General features: G+C 36.5%; 1 protein-coding gene across 1 annotated transcript; it reads left to right on the forward strand.

Annotated features, from left to right (window-relative positions):
- Positions 1-968: 968 nt before the first annotated feature.
- On the forward strand, positions 969-19,862 carry LOC118575474 (cytochrome P450 3A13-like). The gene is made up of 10 exons (XM_036176017.1): positions 969-980; positions 1,467-1,580; positions 1,851-1,939; positions 2,556-2,704; positions 7,552-7,679; positions 9,052-9,118; positions 11,528-11,688; positions 14,055-14,281; positions 17,237-17,399; positions 19,767-19,862. Exons 2-10 carry the CDS (start codon positions 1,488-1,490, stop codon positions 19,860-19,862), a joined length of 1,173 nt encoding a protein of 390 aa, XP_036031910.1. The 5' UTR covers positions 969-980; positions 1,467-1,487.
- Positions 19,863-20,478: the final 616 nt, after the last annotated feature.

Raw genomic sequence — 20,478 nt, forward strand, 5'->3', positions numbered from 1 at the left:
TCCACTTCTAGCAAAAATCTGCATGCCTTTTAGCTTATATTTTTCTCTCATTGCAATAGCTAAGATACCAGGTTAAAATGTAGATAAAGGTGTGAGCAGATCTTTTAAAATGATTTCTTAGTGGGAAAGCCAGGTTTTCTTAATAAAGTGAGATGGTGGATGAAGGTTTTGTTTGATGTAGTTTTATCATATGTATAAAATTTCTCTCTCATTATTAACATCTATTTTTATCATTAGGAACTATTAAAACATTCCAAGTTAGAATCAAATATGGGGCAATGGAGGAAAACTTTTCATTGGAGAAAGAAAATAATATTGTTCTTTTGCTTATAAGTCAGTATAAACAATCAAGGAGAGGCATTTCCATGATATTCAGTAGTGCTTAGGCTAATAATACCTAATTGCTCAGTATATGTGATAATTTAATAATTACTATGTCATGTCACTTCTTTTCAAAATAGGTCAAGCTGAAGATACTTGTAAGTGCAAAACTGGTCTAAGGATATGTTTGCCAATATAATCCTCCTATATGTACCCTATTGTTCTCATTGCATTTTGGCAACATGAAACAAACCTCAACATAGTTAAGAAGAGAAACCTCAATTGAGAAAAGCCTCCATCAGCTTACTTGTAGAAAGGCTGTCGGGAATTTCTTTAATTAGTGACTGTGCTCAACTCATTGTGGTTGGTGCCCCCCTGGGTTATATTTGAAAGCAGGCTGAGCAAACCATGGTAAACAAGCCAAAAGAGGCATTCTTCCAAAGCTTCTGCTTCAGTTCCTGCCTTCAGGTTCCTGCCTTGACTTCTATCAGTGACAGACTATGGCCTGAGAGTTTGTAAGATTACTAAACCCTCTTCATCAGGAGTTGCTTTTTTTAAGGGTCTTTATCACAGCAATAGAAACCTAAGAAACCAACTTTTTCTATACTGACTTGGAGAAAGAACAATTTGGTCTACTACCTGTCTATTCACATAGAAAAGCAGTTTTGTTTTCTACAGAGAGAATCACATTAAAATGAAAATTGTAGTACAATAAATTTACCCCACACAGGTGGCTGTATGTATTCCTTACTTTAACTTTGAAGCATTTTACATATTTCATTTATCACATATGTGTACCTGAGTGTATACACATGTACTGCATGTGTGAAAGCACTCACTGAGAGCAGAAGAGGGCATCAGATACCCAGAACTGGAGTTACTGGCAGTTGTGAATCATCTAATGTAGCTGCTGAGAATTGAACCAGAATCCTCTGCAAGAGGAGTAAGTGGTATTAATCACTGAGCCATTGAGCCATACCTCCAGCCCCAGTTTGAGGAACCGTTATTGAGAGACTAGAATAAAACCTGCCACCTAGAAGAAGGTTAGTAGCTGTTAAGGAATGTTGTCTATTTTATACAGGTTTTATAACTGTTAGGATAACCAATATAATGGAGAGCAAAATCTATTTTTCTTGGTATTGTAGTTTCTTGGTCCAAATGGAATTATGAAAAAAAGTATAACAAGATCTGAGAATGAAGAATGGAAAAGATTACGAGCATTGCTAACACCAACCTTTAGTAGTGGAAAACTGAAGGAGGTAAGTTAATGAAGAACTTTTTATTGTAAATGGAAATTTTATCTGAATATTGGGGAAAAATAGTATCATACCCTTTAAAGATATGTTCCTTTGAGCATTACATTGCTAATAATGGTTTTTGTTTTGTTTCATTGTTGTATTTTGTTGTTGTTGTTTTATCTTATATAGTCCTTTTAAAAATATGATTATCTTTTTATAATTTCAAAAGCTTGTTATTTGGGAACTCAGATGTTGCCATTTACCAGGAGACTGTGTTGTGTTTGTGCTTAGATGTTCCCCATCATCCAAGAGTATGGAGATGTGCTGGTGAAAAACGTGAGTCAGGAAGTCAAGAAGGGCAAGAGTGTTACCATGAAAGAGTGAGTAGTGATGCATGCATTTTCCGGGGCTCTGAGCCCCATGTGGACACCTCCCTCTGCCTGACATGTAGCTAAAATTATTCCAGAGCCAGAGTAAGCGAGAGGCAAGATGTTACCCTGCTGTGAACCACACATTAAGGAGCAGTTCCATTAATACCTTATGAGAGACTCTTTCTTGTGTACATGAGACAAAATTAGGTTATCTGTTGTCATCTTGTAAGTTTTAGAAGACAGGTTATATAGTTTAGAATGAAAGATGAATATTTAGGAAAGCAGCAGATGTTGAAATTAAGAAATGTGGGAGGAAAGTACATGTACTACATCAGAGGACATTGGTTTGGCAAGAGTATTATAGCTATAACTTTCAACAACCTAATCATCAGTTTTTGCTGAGGGTTTTAGAAAAATATCAGCAAGAAACAAATTTATTTTGCCTCTCTTTCATCCAACTGAAGAGGGAGAAGTTTCTGGAAATGGTGTGGGTAGTAAAATCATATTGAGTTCTGAAAACACCACAGTAGTAAACTCAGGCTGTGTTGATGATACTGCAGACAAAATTCCACAGAGCTAAGAAGTTGTGTGAGTAACACATTCACTCTCATGTTTCTCTACTCAGCATCTTTGGGGCCTACAGCATGGATGTGATCACTGCTATCTTCTTTGGAGTGAAGGTGGATTCCCTCAACAACCCCCAGGATCCCTTTTTGGAAAACACCAGAAAGCTTATTACACATGACTTTTTCAATCCATTTGCTTTCTCTACAGGTATATAGTGTATTTTCAACTATATTAAGATCTTAGACTTATTTTAATTACCATACAAAGTAAAGAGGTCCCTTGTACATATCCATACACATCTACTATATCTACCATCTTGCTGTTACTCTTGTATAATCTAGTTCTTTTATTCCCCTTTGAATTTTCATATTACACGTTATCCATCATTGCTACATACTTTGTTCTTTTTTCATAGGTATGAGATGATTATGTGATTTCTGTCTTTGAACCATTAATGTTATGATTTGTATTTATACATTTACAAATATTAAATCATTCCTCAATCTTTTGAATGAAACTTGAATCAAAGTTAAATTAATGTCATCTATATCCAATGTTTCTCTATTTATTTTGTTATGGATAATATATTTAAGAGTGAGTGTAGAAGTTACTCATATGTTGCAGAATTTATTCTTTGATATTATACCTATTAGCATGTTTTTATGAAATTAAGTACACATATTGGAATGTCTTGTGGGTGGATAGTTTCTTTAAAGTATATAAAGTGATCTTCTTCATTCTTGCACTAGCTTTAAATTGCTATTGGAATAGTGATGTATACTTGTTTCCTACATTGATATCTGGTGGTTGGGTACATTTCCTGGGCCAGGATAAAACATTATGATTGCTAATCTATTCTGCTAGTCTGTGCATTACTTACTTATCTATTTATTAAAAGAGAGAATTTATGTATTCCTAGCTTGTCCATAACTGGCTATTGTGATGAGACTTGTCTGAATCTCAGAGTGATCTACCTGCCTTGAGTGCTCTTGAGTGCTGAGATTAAAGGATGTATCACTATTTTCAGCCTGAATTTGTGTCCTTTGATATACTGTTAATATTCAGACTTCTTATTGAAATCATGCATGGATTCCTGACATTTTATTGATTTTCTACTGTCTGGCATTGTCTTGGTTCTCTCTTCTTAACAGCTGTCTTCGCATCATTTTTTCCTCCAGCCACTTGGCTGTGTTTATTTTTTTTCTTCAGTCCAAACTGATCTTTACATTATATAATGCAAGCATACTTCATTGTGAGAAATTTTTCAGCATGACATAACAGGGACAGTTTGTTTTCCTTTGATTGTAATAAATAATGTTTTAAATATATACATTAATATTGTTCAGCAGCTCTCTTTTGCCAAACATGAAATACATCTTTTTAAGACATCCTGGCATTTTTGTTTTCCACTGAAGATATAGGAGATATGCTCATTGACCTGTCTTTTAATGTGACTTTGTCTTCCCTCTCACACCATCCAGTAGACTTTCTCTATTTTGTGTATTCAATGCATTTTCTTCAATGTGAGATGGAAATTTTCTTCTTTGGTCTTTTTATCTGTGTTATACCCTTTATTCGTTTTTGGAACTTGATGGACATTTCTTTCCTTCTTTCAACAGAAGTCTGGGAACTTCTGTGATTTTATTGAAAATATTTTATGTGCCTTTGACATAGAATTCTTTTCATTGTTCTATGCTGAAAGTCATAGACTTTCTCTTTACATTCCCAAAACTTACATGTTCCATCCAACTGTTTAACACATTGATCACTTAATAATGACTGAATGATCTTATTACTCTGCCTTGTCTTCATGCCTTCAAATTTTGTCTTCTATATGATCTAATTTATCTCTGATGCTTTCCACTGAATTTGTATTTGACTTAATTGTGGGGGATCACAGAGGTTTCCTAAAGAGATCTGAGCTTGCTTTACCCAGCAGGGCTGCATAAAATGATGGTGTTTGGAAGGGTCTGATCTTGGCTGTGCACTATGCTTTGACCTAGCAAGAAGGATATCTTTTGCTGCAACCCCTTTGCATTGTTATAAAAAAAAAAAAAACCTTTTGAAGAGACCAACAGGGCCATTGGGTATTGACCCAGGTCCTCCTGAAGGCATCCTATGTTTCCGCCTTTCCTATCACCAGCTAGTTCTCTCATTCTACCTAATATGTCTTCCTTTCTTTATTTCTTCCTTTCTTTTTTTTTTTTTTTTTTTTTTTGGTTTGCAAGACAGGGTTTGTCTGTGTAGCTTTGCCCCTTTCTTAGATCTCACTCTGTAGACCAGGCTGGACTTGAACTCAAAGATCCGCCTGGCTCTGCCTCCCGAGTGCTGGAATTAAAGGCGTGTGCCAACACTGCCTGGGTTTTTGTGTTGTTGTTGTTGTTTGTTTGTTTATTTATTTATTTACTTACTTATTTATTATGTATACATTGTTGTGTGTGCAGGCCAGGAGAGGGCACCAGATCTCATTACAGATGGTTGTGAACCATCATGTGATTGCTGGGAATTGAACTCAGGACCTCTGGAAGAGCAGTTAGTACTCTTAACCTCTGAGCCATCTCTCCAGCCTCCTAATATTTCTTATTCCTCTCTCCTCAAGAGTACCCTGGAAAAGAAGAGGGAAAGCCATCCACACTTGATGAAACTTTCATTTCTGTCATCATTTCATTTTATTTTTCTTCTGTGTATCTATCTCTTGATCAAATTCAATCTGAATGTCCTGATTCAGTTTCCTTACTTTTTTCAGCGTTTGGCATTTTCTTGGGATTAATTCAGGAGACAGGCATGTGTTCATTGAATTCTTTGAACATAATATATAATCACTTTGATTTCTTATCCTGTGTTTTGCGCATTGCCTTTATTTGTGATTATTCTATTATTGAAGGAGAATTGGTGTAGTTTATCATGTTATTTATTCTTTAAAACTAAGAAATGTCCATCTGTGGTTACATCAATGGCTATGTTTAATTATTATTTTAAATTCAGATTATCTTTCTCCCTACAGTAGGATTTTTTTTAGTTTTCAGGAAAGCCTGGGCTATAGTAGGGTTGAGGTGATGCTTTCTTCTTTTAGGCTTATGTTCAGTGTTCTGAGCTCTTCCCCCAGATATTCTCTGTTAGGTGATCAGTGTTTGCAACAATAATTATCAACAATCAGCAAACCCTCTATGAAAATAGAGTAGTAGTTGAATTAAAAACTGTCATTAGTCACTCTTTAAGGGCTAATTATTTTTGTGAGAATAGGCAGACTCCATTCTCTCTATACTGACATGTTAGTTATTGTGGGTATAGTTATAAATAAAGGAGAAATATAAGTCATGGTGGGACTATTGATTAATAGATTATTGCTAAGTGGGACACAGAAGAATAGCAAAAACATCATGGTTGAGTAAAAAGGTGGACGCAGGAAGATTTTGGAATTTGGGTAAAAGATAAACTGTAAGCATGAAATATAAGATTGTGCAGTTGTATCATGTAGAACAGTCCCATCTTTCAAGAAACTGAGCCACAGAGGTTCTTTAAACCAGGAAAGTCTATGTTCCTAAGATGGAAAAAGTATATATGAAAATATTTCCAAAAATATAACATTACAAAAGATTTGAAAATTAAGAAACTGGGCTATCTACCTACACTGACCACAGGTATTCTACAAATAAGGAATAGCTGTAGGGTGAATGACAATGTAGTGGATCTATTGGATAATTAAACTAAATGTCCAAAATATTGGGTTATCTCATTACTGAAAGACCCTCTGCATTGTTCTCCCCAAAGGTTCTACTACAGATATTCTTCATGGTGAGTTTAGCAACAAGTTCTTCCATGACTGTGATAGGGGCAGATGGACAAGTGTGCAGTGATTGGACGATGATTATTTATGTTTTAATGATTTGTAAATAATGTTTTCTTGCTAATCGTTGGCCCTGTTTGTTGCATTAAATATGAGAATTATAAAGTAAAGGGACATGACTGTGTCAAGAGTGTTGAGGAATATTTTTAATCCCTGCTGTAGAGAAACAGAGGCTGGAAGATTTCAATTCTTGTCCTACCTGGCATTCAACCAAGATTCTTCCTCAAGTACAGAGGCTAAGGATGGAGATTCATGGTGCCTGGTTAGCATGTATAAGCCTATACCTTTCATCACAAACACTGAAATTTTTCTTAATTTTTACAAAGATTCTGTCAAATAATCAAATCTGTTTTCAAACTTGTGTTTGTTTGACTCAGCCACCAGAGCACACGATTACAATTTATTTTCATGTATGTTTTGTGGATTAATGCTGTGCCATGTAAGACATAATGCACCTGCTTTTGGGTTCTAGTCACTGCACAGAAGTAATGATAGCATGAGCAACCTATCATTGCCTTTTTCCAAGAGTGATGGAAAACATACTCCCTTAATTTCTGTTAGCTCTTAGTTTCCACTGACATTTGTCATAAAGTTAAGGGAAGTTGTTGCTGTTCCCAATTTCCTGAGAACATACGTTAGGAAAGTATGTTGTGTTTATTCCTGGACTTTTTCAAAATACTGCGTCTCTGGTTGTCTGTGTGATGTGGCTTTCTTCTGCGTTGTGCCGCATTGGGTAGCATGCAGCAGGGTTCCTTTCATGTCTCTGCACTCAGGTGGTAAGTGTTGCTGCTAAAATCCCTTTGGAACCTTTAAGTCACATGTCTATGCAGGTTTCCTTCTCAGAATTTATTCTGAGTTCAATAATGGGGAAGTAGACCTGTCCAGATTCAATTCTACTCTTCCCCCTTGTTTTCTAAGTTTTGGAAATGCCTGTGAAAAACTGGTGAGAATTTTCTATGAAATATTTCATAGCATTCCATACAGAACCTTCCTGGAGCTGAAATCCTCCCTGTGTGTTTTTATTTAAAATTCAATTACTTTTCGGTGTGATTTACTTTCTGTATGTTATAATTATACTCATTTCTACCACAATTATTCCTGTTACTTTGATATTTCACTTAAATTATTGAAATTTTGTCATTGATGAATAAAATAACTGTCAGAAGTTTCAGTTTGCATTTTCATCATTTTTTCCTTTTCTCTACAGCACTCTTTCCATTTCTTTGCACAATATACGACAAACTAAACATCTCTATGTTTTCAAGTGAAGCTATATCATTCTTTAAAAGATTTATAGATAAGACCAAAAAAGATCGACTTGAAAATACCCAAGAGGTAAGACATAACACAATTTCTTTTCATTCTAAGGCAATGGTGTCAAAAGATACACATTCCTCATAGAAAGCCCTACAAAGATATTCGTTGATTTTGATCTGTTCAATTTGAGCTATATCTTGCCCAAAAGTTGGGCAATATTTGTGAGCATTGAGATTGACACTTCTATAATCCAGTTTTGCTTAATACAGCTTACATGCTAGACTAAGGATAAGGATGTTGGCAGAAAAAAATGCTGAGAGAAGGCTGTCAGGGAGTCAGAATCATGTCTGAGGAGGTACCACTGCAAATTTGCTAGTATTCTGGGGTGTGGAGCATTTGTAGGTGTGGTTGTTTGAAAGAAAACGGTTCCCAAAGGGAGTGTCACTATTAGGAGATGTGGCCTAGTTGGAGGAAGTGTGTCACAGTGGAGGCAGGATTTGAGGTTTCATATATGCTCAAGCCACACCCAGTGTCTCAGACCATTTCCAGATGCCTATCAATGTGTAAGAACTCTCAGCTAAAACTCTAGCACCATGTCTGCATATATACTGCCTTACTTTCTGCTATGAAGACAACTGACTAAATCTCTGAACTGTAAGCAAGCCACCAGAGCTAAAGGTTTTCCTTTATAAGAGTTGCCATAGGGCTGTGGATTTAGCTCAGTGGTAGAGCGCTTGCCTAGCAAGCACAAGGCCCTGGTTTTTAGTCCTCAGCTCTGACAAAAAAAAAAAAAAAAAAAAAAAGAGTTGCCATCGTCATGGTGACCCTTCACAGCAATAGAAACCATAACTAAGACAGTAGGCAATCATATAAAACCTAGCAATGAGTTCCAGAAACAGCAGTTAATGAGTATGAAATAATGAGTAACAATATGTCAAAGAAGTGAGATATTGATGTGCAGGACTTATTTCTAAACATATGCCTATTAAGGAAGAAGAAACTGACAACCATCCCTCCAGGAGTCTGTTGTCAGCAAATATAGATGCTTAGAATGAGGGAAATCCATGAAAAATGGTGTTGGACATGGCAGCACGATACTACACCATGGTAGATTTATTTTTGAAAGAATATTTTTTCAAGACAGCATTTCTCTGAGTAAGCCTGGCTGTCCTAGAACTCATTTTATAGATGTGACTGGAATCAAACTCAAAGATCCACATGCTTCCCAAGTGCTGGTATTAAAGGTGTGTGCCATCACTACTGGGCTCAAGATAAAATTTTTGTTCCCCGAAATATATGGGTCAGTGTGTTGTCCACTAGTGATTCAGGTAACATTAGCTGACTTCTTAAATAAGCCATTTCCTCACAAGAGAGTTTAAATTCTTCATTTCATACTTAGTTTTGGCCTGACAACCTGCTTTCTGATTTTGAAATTTCTGTCTCCTTTCAGCACCGAACAGATTTTCTTCAGCTGATGATGAACTCCCAGAATTCCAAAGACATGGAGTCCCATAAACGTAACTAAGGATAATTTAGGGTCTAAAGTGAATGAACAGGGGGAAGGGCTTGTTCTTAAAATATAAAGGGGTCATCCAAGCAGAGAAAGCTTCCTGCTAAATTACAAAAAGACACAGACTAGCTATGTCACATGAAGCAGCCTGAGGAACTTTCTAAAATCAAGGGGTATGTGCATACAGAAAATATCAAGGTTATTGAAACTTTCATCTATGATAGGGAAACTACAAGCACAAAATACCATCAACACAGCTGCCTGCAAGATCTGAACTGTCCCAACACCAGCAGACCCTCCAACATCGATGGGGAAAAATCTCATGAGAACCCATCCTTAGATGAAGAGCTCCAGGTAGTTCAGGTCATCTGAGAGAGAGATAATTAATCTTCCCCAGGGATGAGTCCCTGATTGTTTATCCAATACTAAATTGTCATTCCAGAAACAAGTACAAGGAGGCAAATGAGACTAGACTCAGCAGGTTGTATTTATGATTATTTATTTATATATGCAATAAAATGGTTTAAAACAGGAGGCTCTAAATTTGAGAGTTAAGGTGTGGCATGGAAGGAGTAGGAGGGAGGAGAGAAAGAAGGAAATTAAATAATTATATTTTAATTTAACTTTTAAAAATATGAAAGTCTGTTATGACCACTGATTTTACACTCCAGAAGTCTTCAGTGATGTGTAGGGCACACATATGTCAATCACACATGCTGATCCTCAGCCTCAGGCAAGGCCACTGAATCAGAGCATCTGCTGGCAGATCAGCTTCTAAAGAATACAGTCGTGAACTGCAGTGCCGAGGTAGCAACTTTCACTGAGGTCCATGCATTGGAAGTATGTTCACTAGTTAAGGGACTGTGGAAATTTACTCTTCCCTTCACAGTAACATACCACATTAAAGAAGAAAACATCGCAGTGTTTATAATATTTCATCTTCACTCTTTTACTCACTGTGACTGGGTTTAGGATTTAGAGTAATGCTTCTTTCCATACATTGGTACTTCAATGTGAGTTTTGAAATTTTTAATTAACGAATTTCATTGTTAATCTCACATTTGAAGTCAAGCCAATTTTTTGTTATTCTCTGTTATTAAATAATTTTAAAATTAAAATATATTTTGAACATGTTTTTAGTCTCCCCAAAGGCTTTCTGAATACCCCACTCAGAGCACTTTAAGTTCTTTCTCAAGAGCAAATAAAAGACCAAAGCAACAGAAAATTACCCAAAACCAAGGAAACAAAATCAAACAGTATCAGAAACAAACACCAAACTGAAACAAAATAAAATTATACACACACACACACACACACACACACACACACACAAACAAACAAACAAACAAACACACACTGTGGAGTCCATTAATATGATAGGCAACCACTCCTGAACATGAGGCCTTTCCTGGAATGGTTAATATTCCCTGTGCCATCCCACTTGGGAAAAAACTGATTTTTTCCTCTCCCAAAATATATAAAGGACAACTTAGTTGTTAACCTTTTCCCAGTGGACAGATTTTAATGTATTCATTCATTTTTAATGTAACAAAATAAAATGTAATAAGATAACACAAAAACTAACATAAAAGTTTAAGAAAGAAAAACTAACAGAATAAAAAGTGTCCAAGTGAAGATAAAGGAATCAGAGAGCCACTCCTTTGCACACTCAGTACACTAAACTAGGAGCCATAATACATAATTAGAGGACCTGCTAGAGACCTTTGCAAGTCTTATGCTGCTTCCTTCAGTCTCTGTGAGTTCATACAACATTTCATCATGTTGATTTGGAGAATCCTGTATTCTTGGTATTATTGGTATCCTCAACCCCTGCATGATATTACATTCTTCCTGACTACACTTCTGTGGGATTTCCTGGGCTCTGAGGAGAGGGATTAGGCAGAGAAAACCTATTTAGGACTGAGTGTTTCAAAGGCTCTCACTCTCTACCTCAGATATAGTTGTGTTTCTGGATATTTGTTCCCACTTGCTGCAGAAGGAAGCTTCTCTGATGATGGCTGACCAAGGCACTTCTCTACAAGTATGGCAGGATATCATTATGAGTCATTTTATCTCTACATTTCTTTTTTTTTTTTTTGCACTAGTATTATTTAGTTTTGCTCTTGGCCACTGAGAGATCTAGTCTCAGGTTCTACATCATCTAAGCAGTGCCAAGTCTTAGTTCCATCTCACGGAGTAGGTCATAAGTCAAATCAGATATTGGTTAGTTACTCCCATACATATTGTACCACCATTGCCCTTGCATATTTTTCAGGCAATACACCATTGTAGATAAAGCACAGCGCTGTTTTAGATAAATTGCAGTGTACCAAAGATGATAGAGCAAAACAGATGAATTAAGCCTCTAAGAAGGTACCAGCTGATTATTGACATAAAATGTCTAATCTCATTTTAGCTCTTTCTGATCTGGAGATCCTGGCCCAATCAATCACTTTTTTTTTTGCTGGCTATGAGACAACAAGTGCTGCTCTTTCCTTTATTACATATTTACTAGCAATTCACCCCAATGTTCAGAAAAAACTGCAGCAAGAGATTGATGCAGTCCTGTGCAATAAGGTGAGTGGATGGAGCTGGGAGAGACAGGGAAAATGTTAAACCTCAATAAGAAACACTACTTCCACACTTTCATTTCAAATTATAGTAAATAAAGTAAGAATTAATTTTTCAACAATGGTTACTGAAAATCTAAGACAAAGGAAAAAGTATGTATAGAGAAAAACTAATCTCTGTAATTCTGTACTGACCTTGTAATAAACACTATCTCTTACTACAATGACACAGTCCAAACACATGAATAAAATCTCTTTAGATCTTTAAGGATAAGCAAGTTTCAGTCAAGTGTCTTCTTTAAATTTAAATTGTTGTTTTGCCTGCGTGTATATCTGTGTACCATGTGCATATCTGAAACATGAGGAAGCCAGAAGAAGGCTTCAGATTCCCTGTAATTATACTTGCAGGAAATGGACTCACCATGTGAGTACTGGGAACTGACCCTGGTTCCTCTGAGAGATCAAACAATGCTCTTAACAATTGAGGCATTGCCCTAGAACTTCAAACAATCGACCTAACAGCTATATTATTAGAACTGGAAATGCTTTGGCATGACTGTTATCAATGGGGCCTTGCGTGGTCTTGGCTAGGCAGGCTGATTCAGTTATCTGTTTTATTACTCCTCTCTCTAATCACATAATTAGACTCAAACGGAGCACATCACGGCAGCTTCCAATGTAAACTGTTCACATCTACATTATGGTAACTTCAGTGTCCCACAATGTGAGAGTCAGACATCATATACTGTCTTTTCATCTATACCCAAAACTGGATGGAATGGGGTGTGAGGTACGAGACATCTGGGACTGGCCGGGTTGTCAATGAGGTATATCCATAGTATCTTCAGGCCTTATACTCATCCCCTCTTCTTGTTTCATTCTGTCTCTGTGATTAATACCATGATCCAAAACAAGTTTGGAGAGGAAAGAATTTACATCAACTTATATTTTCACATGACAGACTACCACTGAGGAAAGTCAATGCAGGAACTCAAGACAGGAACTTATAAGCAGGACTGCTTCTGACCAAAGTACTCACACAGCCAAAGAAGCACAGCAAGGACTATGGAGGATGCTACCTGATCACTGGCCCACTCACTGACCTATCATTATCCAGATGATCTCATGCTGCCCAAGGTCATCTACTGTGGGATAATGCTTTTGTACACTGATGAAGTAAAATGCTGGTTGGCCAGCACCCAGGCAGGTAGCACAGGCAGGGTGAGCAAATGAGGAGAATTCTGGGAAGAGGAAGGACAGAGTCAGGAGTCTCCTGCCAGACACAGAGGAAGCAAGATGACAAGGCAGAACTGAGAAAAGGTACCAAACCACTTGGCTAAACACAGATAAGAATTATGGCTTAATTTAGGTATAAGAGCTGGCTAGCAAGATGCTTGCCCTGGTTTAAAAAATATATGAGCATCTGTGTGTTTATTTGGATCTGAGTGGCTGCAGGACCAGGCAGGACACAGAAAAACATACAGTTAACAGTCATCCACTCAGGAAATAGTACTACCTGTAAATATCTGGACCCTGGTACATCAATGAATAGTCAGGGCAACAACTCTCCCAGATGTATGCACAAACCAATCTAATCTAGCAATTTCTAATTTTTCAATTCATAGTCAGGTGACTCAATCCTGTGGGATGTTGGAAAAATTAAAGATTTATTAGAACATCATATGAAGTAACGGGGAAAAGATTCTTTCAGAAACTGAGCATGGAGCTGAATTGATCTCTCACTAGAAGAGAATTCTTTTGCTCAATTAGTCTCCATTTTTAGGCTATTTTACCATAATGACTTTCAAAGGGAAAAGATCCTACTGAAGTTAGTCACTGTAATTTCATATACTATTCCTGTTTAACATGACATTGATCTTCAAATTGAACATCTATAGTAATATTAAATTTAGTCATAGGATTTAAACGCTGTGAGTTGTCCTCTGAAAGGACTGATATGGAATTTTAAAAAGGAATCTAATGTTCTCCACATTGTATTGCTTCAGTCTTGACTTGTGGATTCCCTATATTAGGTTTTGACACCCTTAACAGCTGATTTGTGTTAAATGAGATTGACATAATATGCCATTCATTATTACTGAAAAGGAAAGCAGTACAAATGAGAAAACTGAAGACTTGGGACCTAAGTGTACGCTCATGTGAATGTTTTTCCATATCCACTTCACCATGCATTTCAGTAGACCTTTAATATGTCAACACACATGACTATGTTGAACAGGATTTATCAGTGGTAAATCCATTCATTAATCTGGGTTGAATGTGGAGTTCCTAAAACTTGATAGTACTGAGTAAATTGACATGGAAGTTAGTTTCAAATCTCAAATCAACAAAATCTTTTTTCAATCTTCCCAGGCACCTGCCACTTATGAAGCCCTGGTAGAGATGGAATATCTGGACATGGTGGTGAATGAAGCTATGAGATTCTATCCAGTTGCTAACAGGGTTAGCAGAATCAGTAAAAAAGATGCTGAAATCAATGGTGTGTTCATTCCCAAAGGGATAGTCGTGTCCATACCTGTCTTTGTTCTTCACCGAGATCCAAAATACTGGCCAGATCCTGAGGAGTTCCGTCCTGAAAGGTATGAGGACCCTGAGAAGGGAAACATACACATAACCAGACTTCCTTATTTATGTTAAGAAGTCTATTACTGTAATCAAATAAAAATAAATTTGTATTATTGCATGTATATTTGATTTTAGAATACCTGTAGTATAATTCGATAATTATTGTAAAATCTATAGACATTTTAATTGACCAAAAAATGAGAGTTCTATATTTTGTAATTTTGTTTTAGAGTCTTAGACCTGTCTTGGTTAGGGTTTTTAATGTTGTGAAGAAATACTTTGACCATGACAACTCCTATAAAAGAAAACATTCCTTTGGGGCTAGCTTACAGTTCAGAGGTTTAGTTCATTATCATCATGGAAGGAAGCATGGCAGCATGCAGACAGACATGTGGCTGGAGTAGTAGCTGAGAGTTCTACACCCAAATCAGCAGGCAGCATGGAAAGAAGATTGAGAGACTAGGCTCAGTTTGAGATCCTGAGACCTCAAATCCTACCACCAGTGACAACTTGCCACAAAAGGCCACACCTCTCAATTGTGCCAGTCCCTATGAGCCTATGGGGCCATTTTCATTCAAACTACCACAATACATTAATTAAAATTCCATTAATATTATGACAGCATTACAAATTTCAAAGTATGTGTATTTAGAAATTAGAGAAACATCAGTTTTCTCCTATTTTTATAATTGCAGATTACTTTCTATAACCCATAAATGCTACTTTATGATACATGCTTGTGTGTATGTGTGTATGTGTGTGTGTGTGTGTGTGTGTGTGTGTGTGTGTGTGTGTAAATTATAGGGCAAAGAGAACAAGTACCATTACCATGATTAGAAAATCATTTATCTTACTTAAGTTGTTAGGTTTCTATTTCTTTCATGCTGTTCATATTGTCACAAGAATTCTCTGGACACATCCTCAAATATAGGAATCATTTCCCAAATATAGGAATCCATTGTATTATACATTGGTGTGGGTAGAGATGCAGAAAGCCTCCTCTATGATAAGTCAAGCTGTGCCACATAGGATGAATGCTAATACAAGTCTTCTTAATCTTGTTTCTATCTGTTTTGTGAAGGAAACTCCCTCACACTCATCCAGTGGATGACTCCTCCAAAGTCAAGTCATCTACTGATCAGAAAGTTGATATTTTCATCCTTCTTGATCTGAATCAGGGTATTCTGTGAGTGGAAAGTACTAAACAGTCTGTGGGAATTGTATGCAGCATGGAAACAGTTGCTAGGTTGCCATTGTTGCCCCACTAATAAAAATAAATGTTAATATTTTATTTTTTGATGTTTTGAGATTATAATTTAGAGTAACATTTTTTCATTCACTTTCTTCCCTCCAAATCCTCCTATAGATCCCTTCCCACACTTTTCAAGTGCATAGCCTCTTTTTTCACATATTGTTATTTAGGTGTTATTTACATGCCCACATACAGGTGTGTGGAGATATATATAGAGAGAGATATAGATATATATATAGATATAGATATATATAGATATATAGATAGATAGATATAGATATAGATATAGATATAGATATACACATTCCTATAAATAACCTGTCCAATCCATATCATGCTACTTGTGTAAAAATGATACTTTAATATAGCAGTTGAATCAGGAGACCAAGAATTTAGACATGCAGTAGCATATTTTATGAATTTCTTAATGATCTAAGACCTTGTATTCTTACGCATGTGTCTCTGATGTTGGCACATGGTCTATGTATAGTGCTAATTAGAGGAGTAGAAGGGAGTCACCTAACTCCTGTTTTCTTATTAGGTGAATCTATGTCCCTCTATATAGCCACCACTTCCACCTCCTTTAGCTTAGTGACCAACAATGGACACAATTAAGTATTATGTAGTTCTACTGTTGGTCCAGCTTTCATCATATAATATAGACTCAGTGGACATCAGTGACTAGACCAGGGAAGAAGAATGCAAAAGTTATAAATACTGAGGTTGTAATTAAATGCAGTATATAAGATGTCTACAGACGAATGCTAATGTTTCGTGTATGTGTGTGTGTGTGTGTGTGTGTGTGTGTGTGTGTAAATCTTCCCCAACAAAATTCTGCCAAGTTTAGCTTACATACCCATACCAGTACAACTTTCACTGGACTCCAATGTTGTTCTATTAAATAATTTAGAAATTATTTTTTAATCTTCCCCAATACTTAATAACTCTCAGAGAACAGATGGCTATTAGTCTTCTAGAACATTTCCAGAATCAGCATTTTTATTTAAATGATCATGTGAGAAATCAAATTTTAATTGGACATAGTGCTGTTATTTCAGTAGGTTTTCCCTAATGGAGGAGATGGAGACAAAAATTCAGTGATAACAGAATAGAGAAGCAGAATGTGTCCTTAAAAACCACTTCACTTGATAACTCTTAGAGGAGGGAGAGGACAGTCAAAGATTTTGGGACAGGGGCTTAATGAGGTAAAGGTGGCTGGAAAGGAAGAGTAGGAAGAAGAGGAAATAGATGAGGATGAGTAGAATGAAACAAGGCCAGGAAGGAAGGAGAGGATGGTGTAGAGAGAAAGGAATAGAAACAGTTCATCTGTAACATACATCTCCTCCTTCCCCAATGAGCAAACTTGCAACTCAAGTGTCAGGGCAATTTCTTCCTTCTCCTTCACTTTTACTTTGTGATGTTTACACAGTGGAAGCATGTGACATTCTTAATATTTTAAATTTTAAAGACACGTTTAATTTGAATGAGCATTCACCACACATCATCTTATTAACTTTGGGAGCTTTTTTAATGTAAAGTTGTAGAAAGAACTTTAACTCCCAAATCTCATAATGATTAACTCACCCTGATTGTAATAGTGAACACATGAAGTGCCATATGTGATTCTGGCTGAAGACTATAGGTGAAAACTGTAAACATGTGGCTCTTGTGCACTTCATGTTTCATTATTTGTGTTCTTGTTCAATTGTGACAACAGGTTCAGCAAGGAGAATAAAAATAGAATCAATCCTTACACATACCTGCCTTTTGGATATGGCCCTAGAAATTGCATTGGCATGAGGTTTGCTCTCATCACCATGAAGCTTGCAGTAGTCAAAATCCTGCAGAACTTTTCCCTGTATCCTTGTGAGGAAACAGAGGTGAGGCAGAACATATTCTTTTTGACATATTTTTGGTTTTTATTCATAGGCATTTTCATAAACTTGGATGTATATTAACATATATATGAAATATATATGGAATACACTGTTTTATCTTTAATTAATTTTTTCTCTGTTAAAAGTTCTATATGAAGCCATGCTTGAACCCTAGGACCCTTGAGTTCTGAAACAGTTAATCTGTGTCTAAGTGTAAATGTTAAGCTCATGTATGGTCAATGAAAGATATTCCTTTTATGATTACATATAGTATCATTGAATATTCTTCTTACAAGTACTTATGCATTTTAAAATATAGAATTTTTATAGCATTTTCATACTTGTATATACCATACATGGAAAATATTACTTACTTTTTATTTATTTTTCTCTCATAAAAATACATCCTGACGACAGCCTGCTCTCTCTTCCTCCCCTCCGCCCAGTACACCCCACCTCCCCTACCTCCCACTGCTCTTCTGTTTCCTGTCAGAAAAGAGCAGGCCTCCCATGGATATCTACCAAACATGGCATAACAATATGCAATAAGACTGGGCATAAATGCTCATATCAAGCCTGGGTGAGACAACCCAGTAGCAGTAAAAGGGTCCCATGAGCAGGTAAAAGAATCAGAAACACCCCTCTTCTCACTGTTAGGATCACCTTATGATCCATCCCTGTGTCATCTCAGAATATCCAAAATCCTTCACCCACCAGAGGCACTTTAAATATTCCACAGTGGTTGCAATTTATAGCCACAGACAAAAATCACTGCATTAGATCATTATTCATGGGTATGAAGGACTGCTTTGTTTGGCCATGTTACATACTCGTTCTCACATTTTAGAAACTCAGGTCTAGACCAGCAGGCATCCACTCAAATTCTTATAAGCCTATGCCTTTATTCCCTTCTTTATTTATCTTTATTTCTTATTCTTCAAGTTCATATCAATCAAGTCTCCAAGTCAAGAACCTTCACTAGATTTTCTTGGTGCAATTTACTTCTGTCTTAAGATATGATATATTCAGGCTGCCACTGCTCCCCAACCCCAAACCCATGAACTACCCACATGCACTTCATTATTGTTATTATCCTTTTATTCATTAGAGCATCCCCCACTTTCTAAATCATCTAATTTTATTCTTTCTAAAAATTAAAATGATGCCTTGGAGGACATTTTTATATTAAATCCTTCAATAAATACATTAAACATTTTAAACTATTCTAAGTATTAAAAACAAACAAAATTTTCCATAAATGCATTTCTCTATGCATACCTTTAAAAATTGTTATTAATTCTTGAATAACTCATATAATACATTTTGATCCCATTCACCCCATCATCACAATTTATCCCAGATACATCCCCACAGCACCTCACACTCAATGAGTTCTCTCTCCGTTTTTCTCTCTAATTTTTAAGTTAATCAAATGCAGTTTGCGTTCGATGCCTGCTCTTATATGTATGGCCTGGCCTGGAATCTGGCTGACTTAATAGAGGTCACAGACTTAATCAAAAGTACAGACTGCCTTTCACAGCAACTATCAAATATCAAAGCTCCTCAGCCAAGGGTGGGACAATGTTCATATCCATACAAGCCCTACATTTTGTTTTGAGTTTGCACATGGCACGTGATGTGCATGCTGTCACATCTTTGTAAGTTTATATGTGCATCCCTGTTCTCTCTGGAAAATACAGTTTCAGAGGTTTAGTCCTTTATCATCATGACAGGGAGCTCAGTGGCCTCGAGGCAGACATGGTGCTGGGGAATTTTTTATCTTGATCCAAGGAAGTGGCTTGAGACACTGGACAAAAGTTGAGCACATGACACCTCAAGGCCTACCTCCATAGTGACATACTTCCATAAGACTACACTTATTCCAACAAGGCCAAACTCCTAATAGTGCCACTGCCTTTGTGGGCCATTTTCTTTCAAACTATCACAGTGTTAAAAGTAATTTTGCCTTGCAGTGGTGGCAGATACCTTTAATCCCAGCACTCGGGAGGTAGAGGCAGGCAGATCTCTGTGAGTTCAAGGCTAGCCTGGGCTACAAAGAGGGTTCCAAGACAGGCTCCAAAGCTACACAGAGAAACCCTGTCTCGAAAAACCAAAAGAAAAAAATCATTTTTTCACTTATAAAGATAGCTTTACTTCTAGAAAGCAGTCTATATTGTTCAGGATGGTACAGAAAATGCTATGTAGCTAAGTAAGCCTTAATCTTGTGTTACTCCTCTCTTTTACTTCTGAAAGCTGGGTCACAGCCAAGTGACAACACATGAAAAAGCCACTATTTTTCTTAACATATTGGTTCTACTAGTCTTCTGTGAAATTGATACACTTACCACTGTATTTATCTAACTATTTCAGATTCCCCTGAAATTAGGTAAGAAAATTATTCGTACTCCAGAAAACCCTATTTTCCTGAAGATTATTTCAAGAAATGGAGCCATAAAAGAAGGTTGATTTTCTCTCAGTTTCTGATATGTTCTTCAAAGAGTGCATTCTAAATACCTGGATTTTAATTTACTCATGAAGAAAACCTAGAGGAATGTGAGTTTAATCTACCATACTTCATGCCAGAGTCTTCAATTATTTTTCATTTTCTTGATAGTGTCTCGATTATTGTGTATGGAAGGAAAATGATTATTTAGCAATCCTTATATTCTCTATTATCAAACATTGTCCATTTCACCAGAGATAAAACAAAATGTTTTCATTTCAATGCTGATAAAAGATTTCTCATTAATTTTGTCAATATTGTTTCTATTACTGAATCTTTTATTCTCATTTGTGGTTGAGTATTCCACTGAAAATTATTCTTGGCACTTCGATGGGTTTTAAGTTTCTTTGTTTACTACTATCCACTTCACAGAGAAATTTCTTTGATTATGTCTGAGGGATACATTAATCTATTGGTAAATGATGCATATTTAGAAGACATTTGGATATTAAGACTATTCATCAGAATAATCAGTTCTTTCTTTGGCCTGTGAGCTCTACAACCATGTGTCCTTGGCCAGAGATACAGTACTAAGCATGCGTTTCCTCCCATGGAATGGTGTCAAATCCAAGCAGAAAG

The sequence above is a fragment of the Onychomys torridus genome, unplaced genomic scaffold, assembly GCF_903995425.1.
Source record: "Onychomys torridus unplaced genomic scaffold, mOncTor1.1, whole genome shotgun sequence".
Taxonomy (NCBI): Eukaryota; Metazoa; Chordata; class Mammalia; order Rodentia; family Cricetidae; genus Onychomys; species Onychomys torridus.

Excerpts from the sequence above, each read along its gene's own strand:
- LOC118575474 (XM_036176017.1), top strand. The coding sequence starts at position 1,488 with ATGAAAAAAAGTATAACAAGATCTGAGAATGAAGAATGGAAAAGATTA. Across the intron at positions 1,940-2,555 it reads AAGAGTGTTACCATGAAAGA|CATCTTTGGGGCCTACAGCA; the intron begins GTGAGTAGTGAT and ends TTCTCTACTCAG. Across the intron at positions 7,680-9,051 it reads GACTTGAAAATACCCAAGAG|CACCGAACAGATTTTCTTCA; the intron begins GTAAGACATAAC and ends GTCTCCTTTCAG.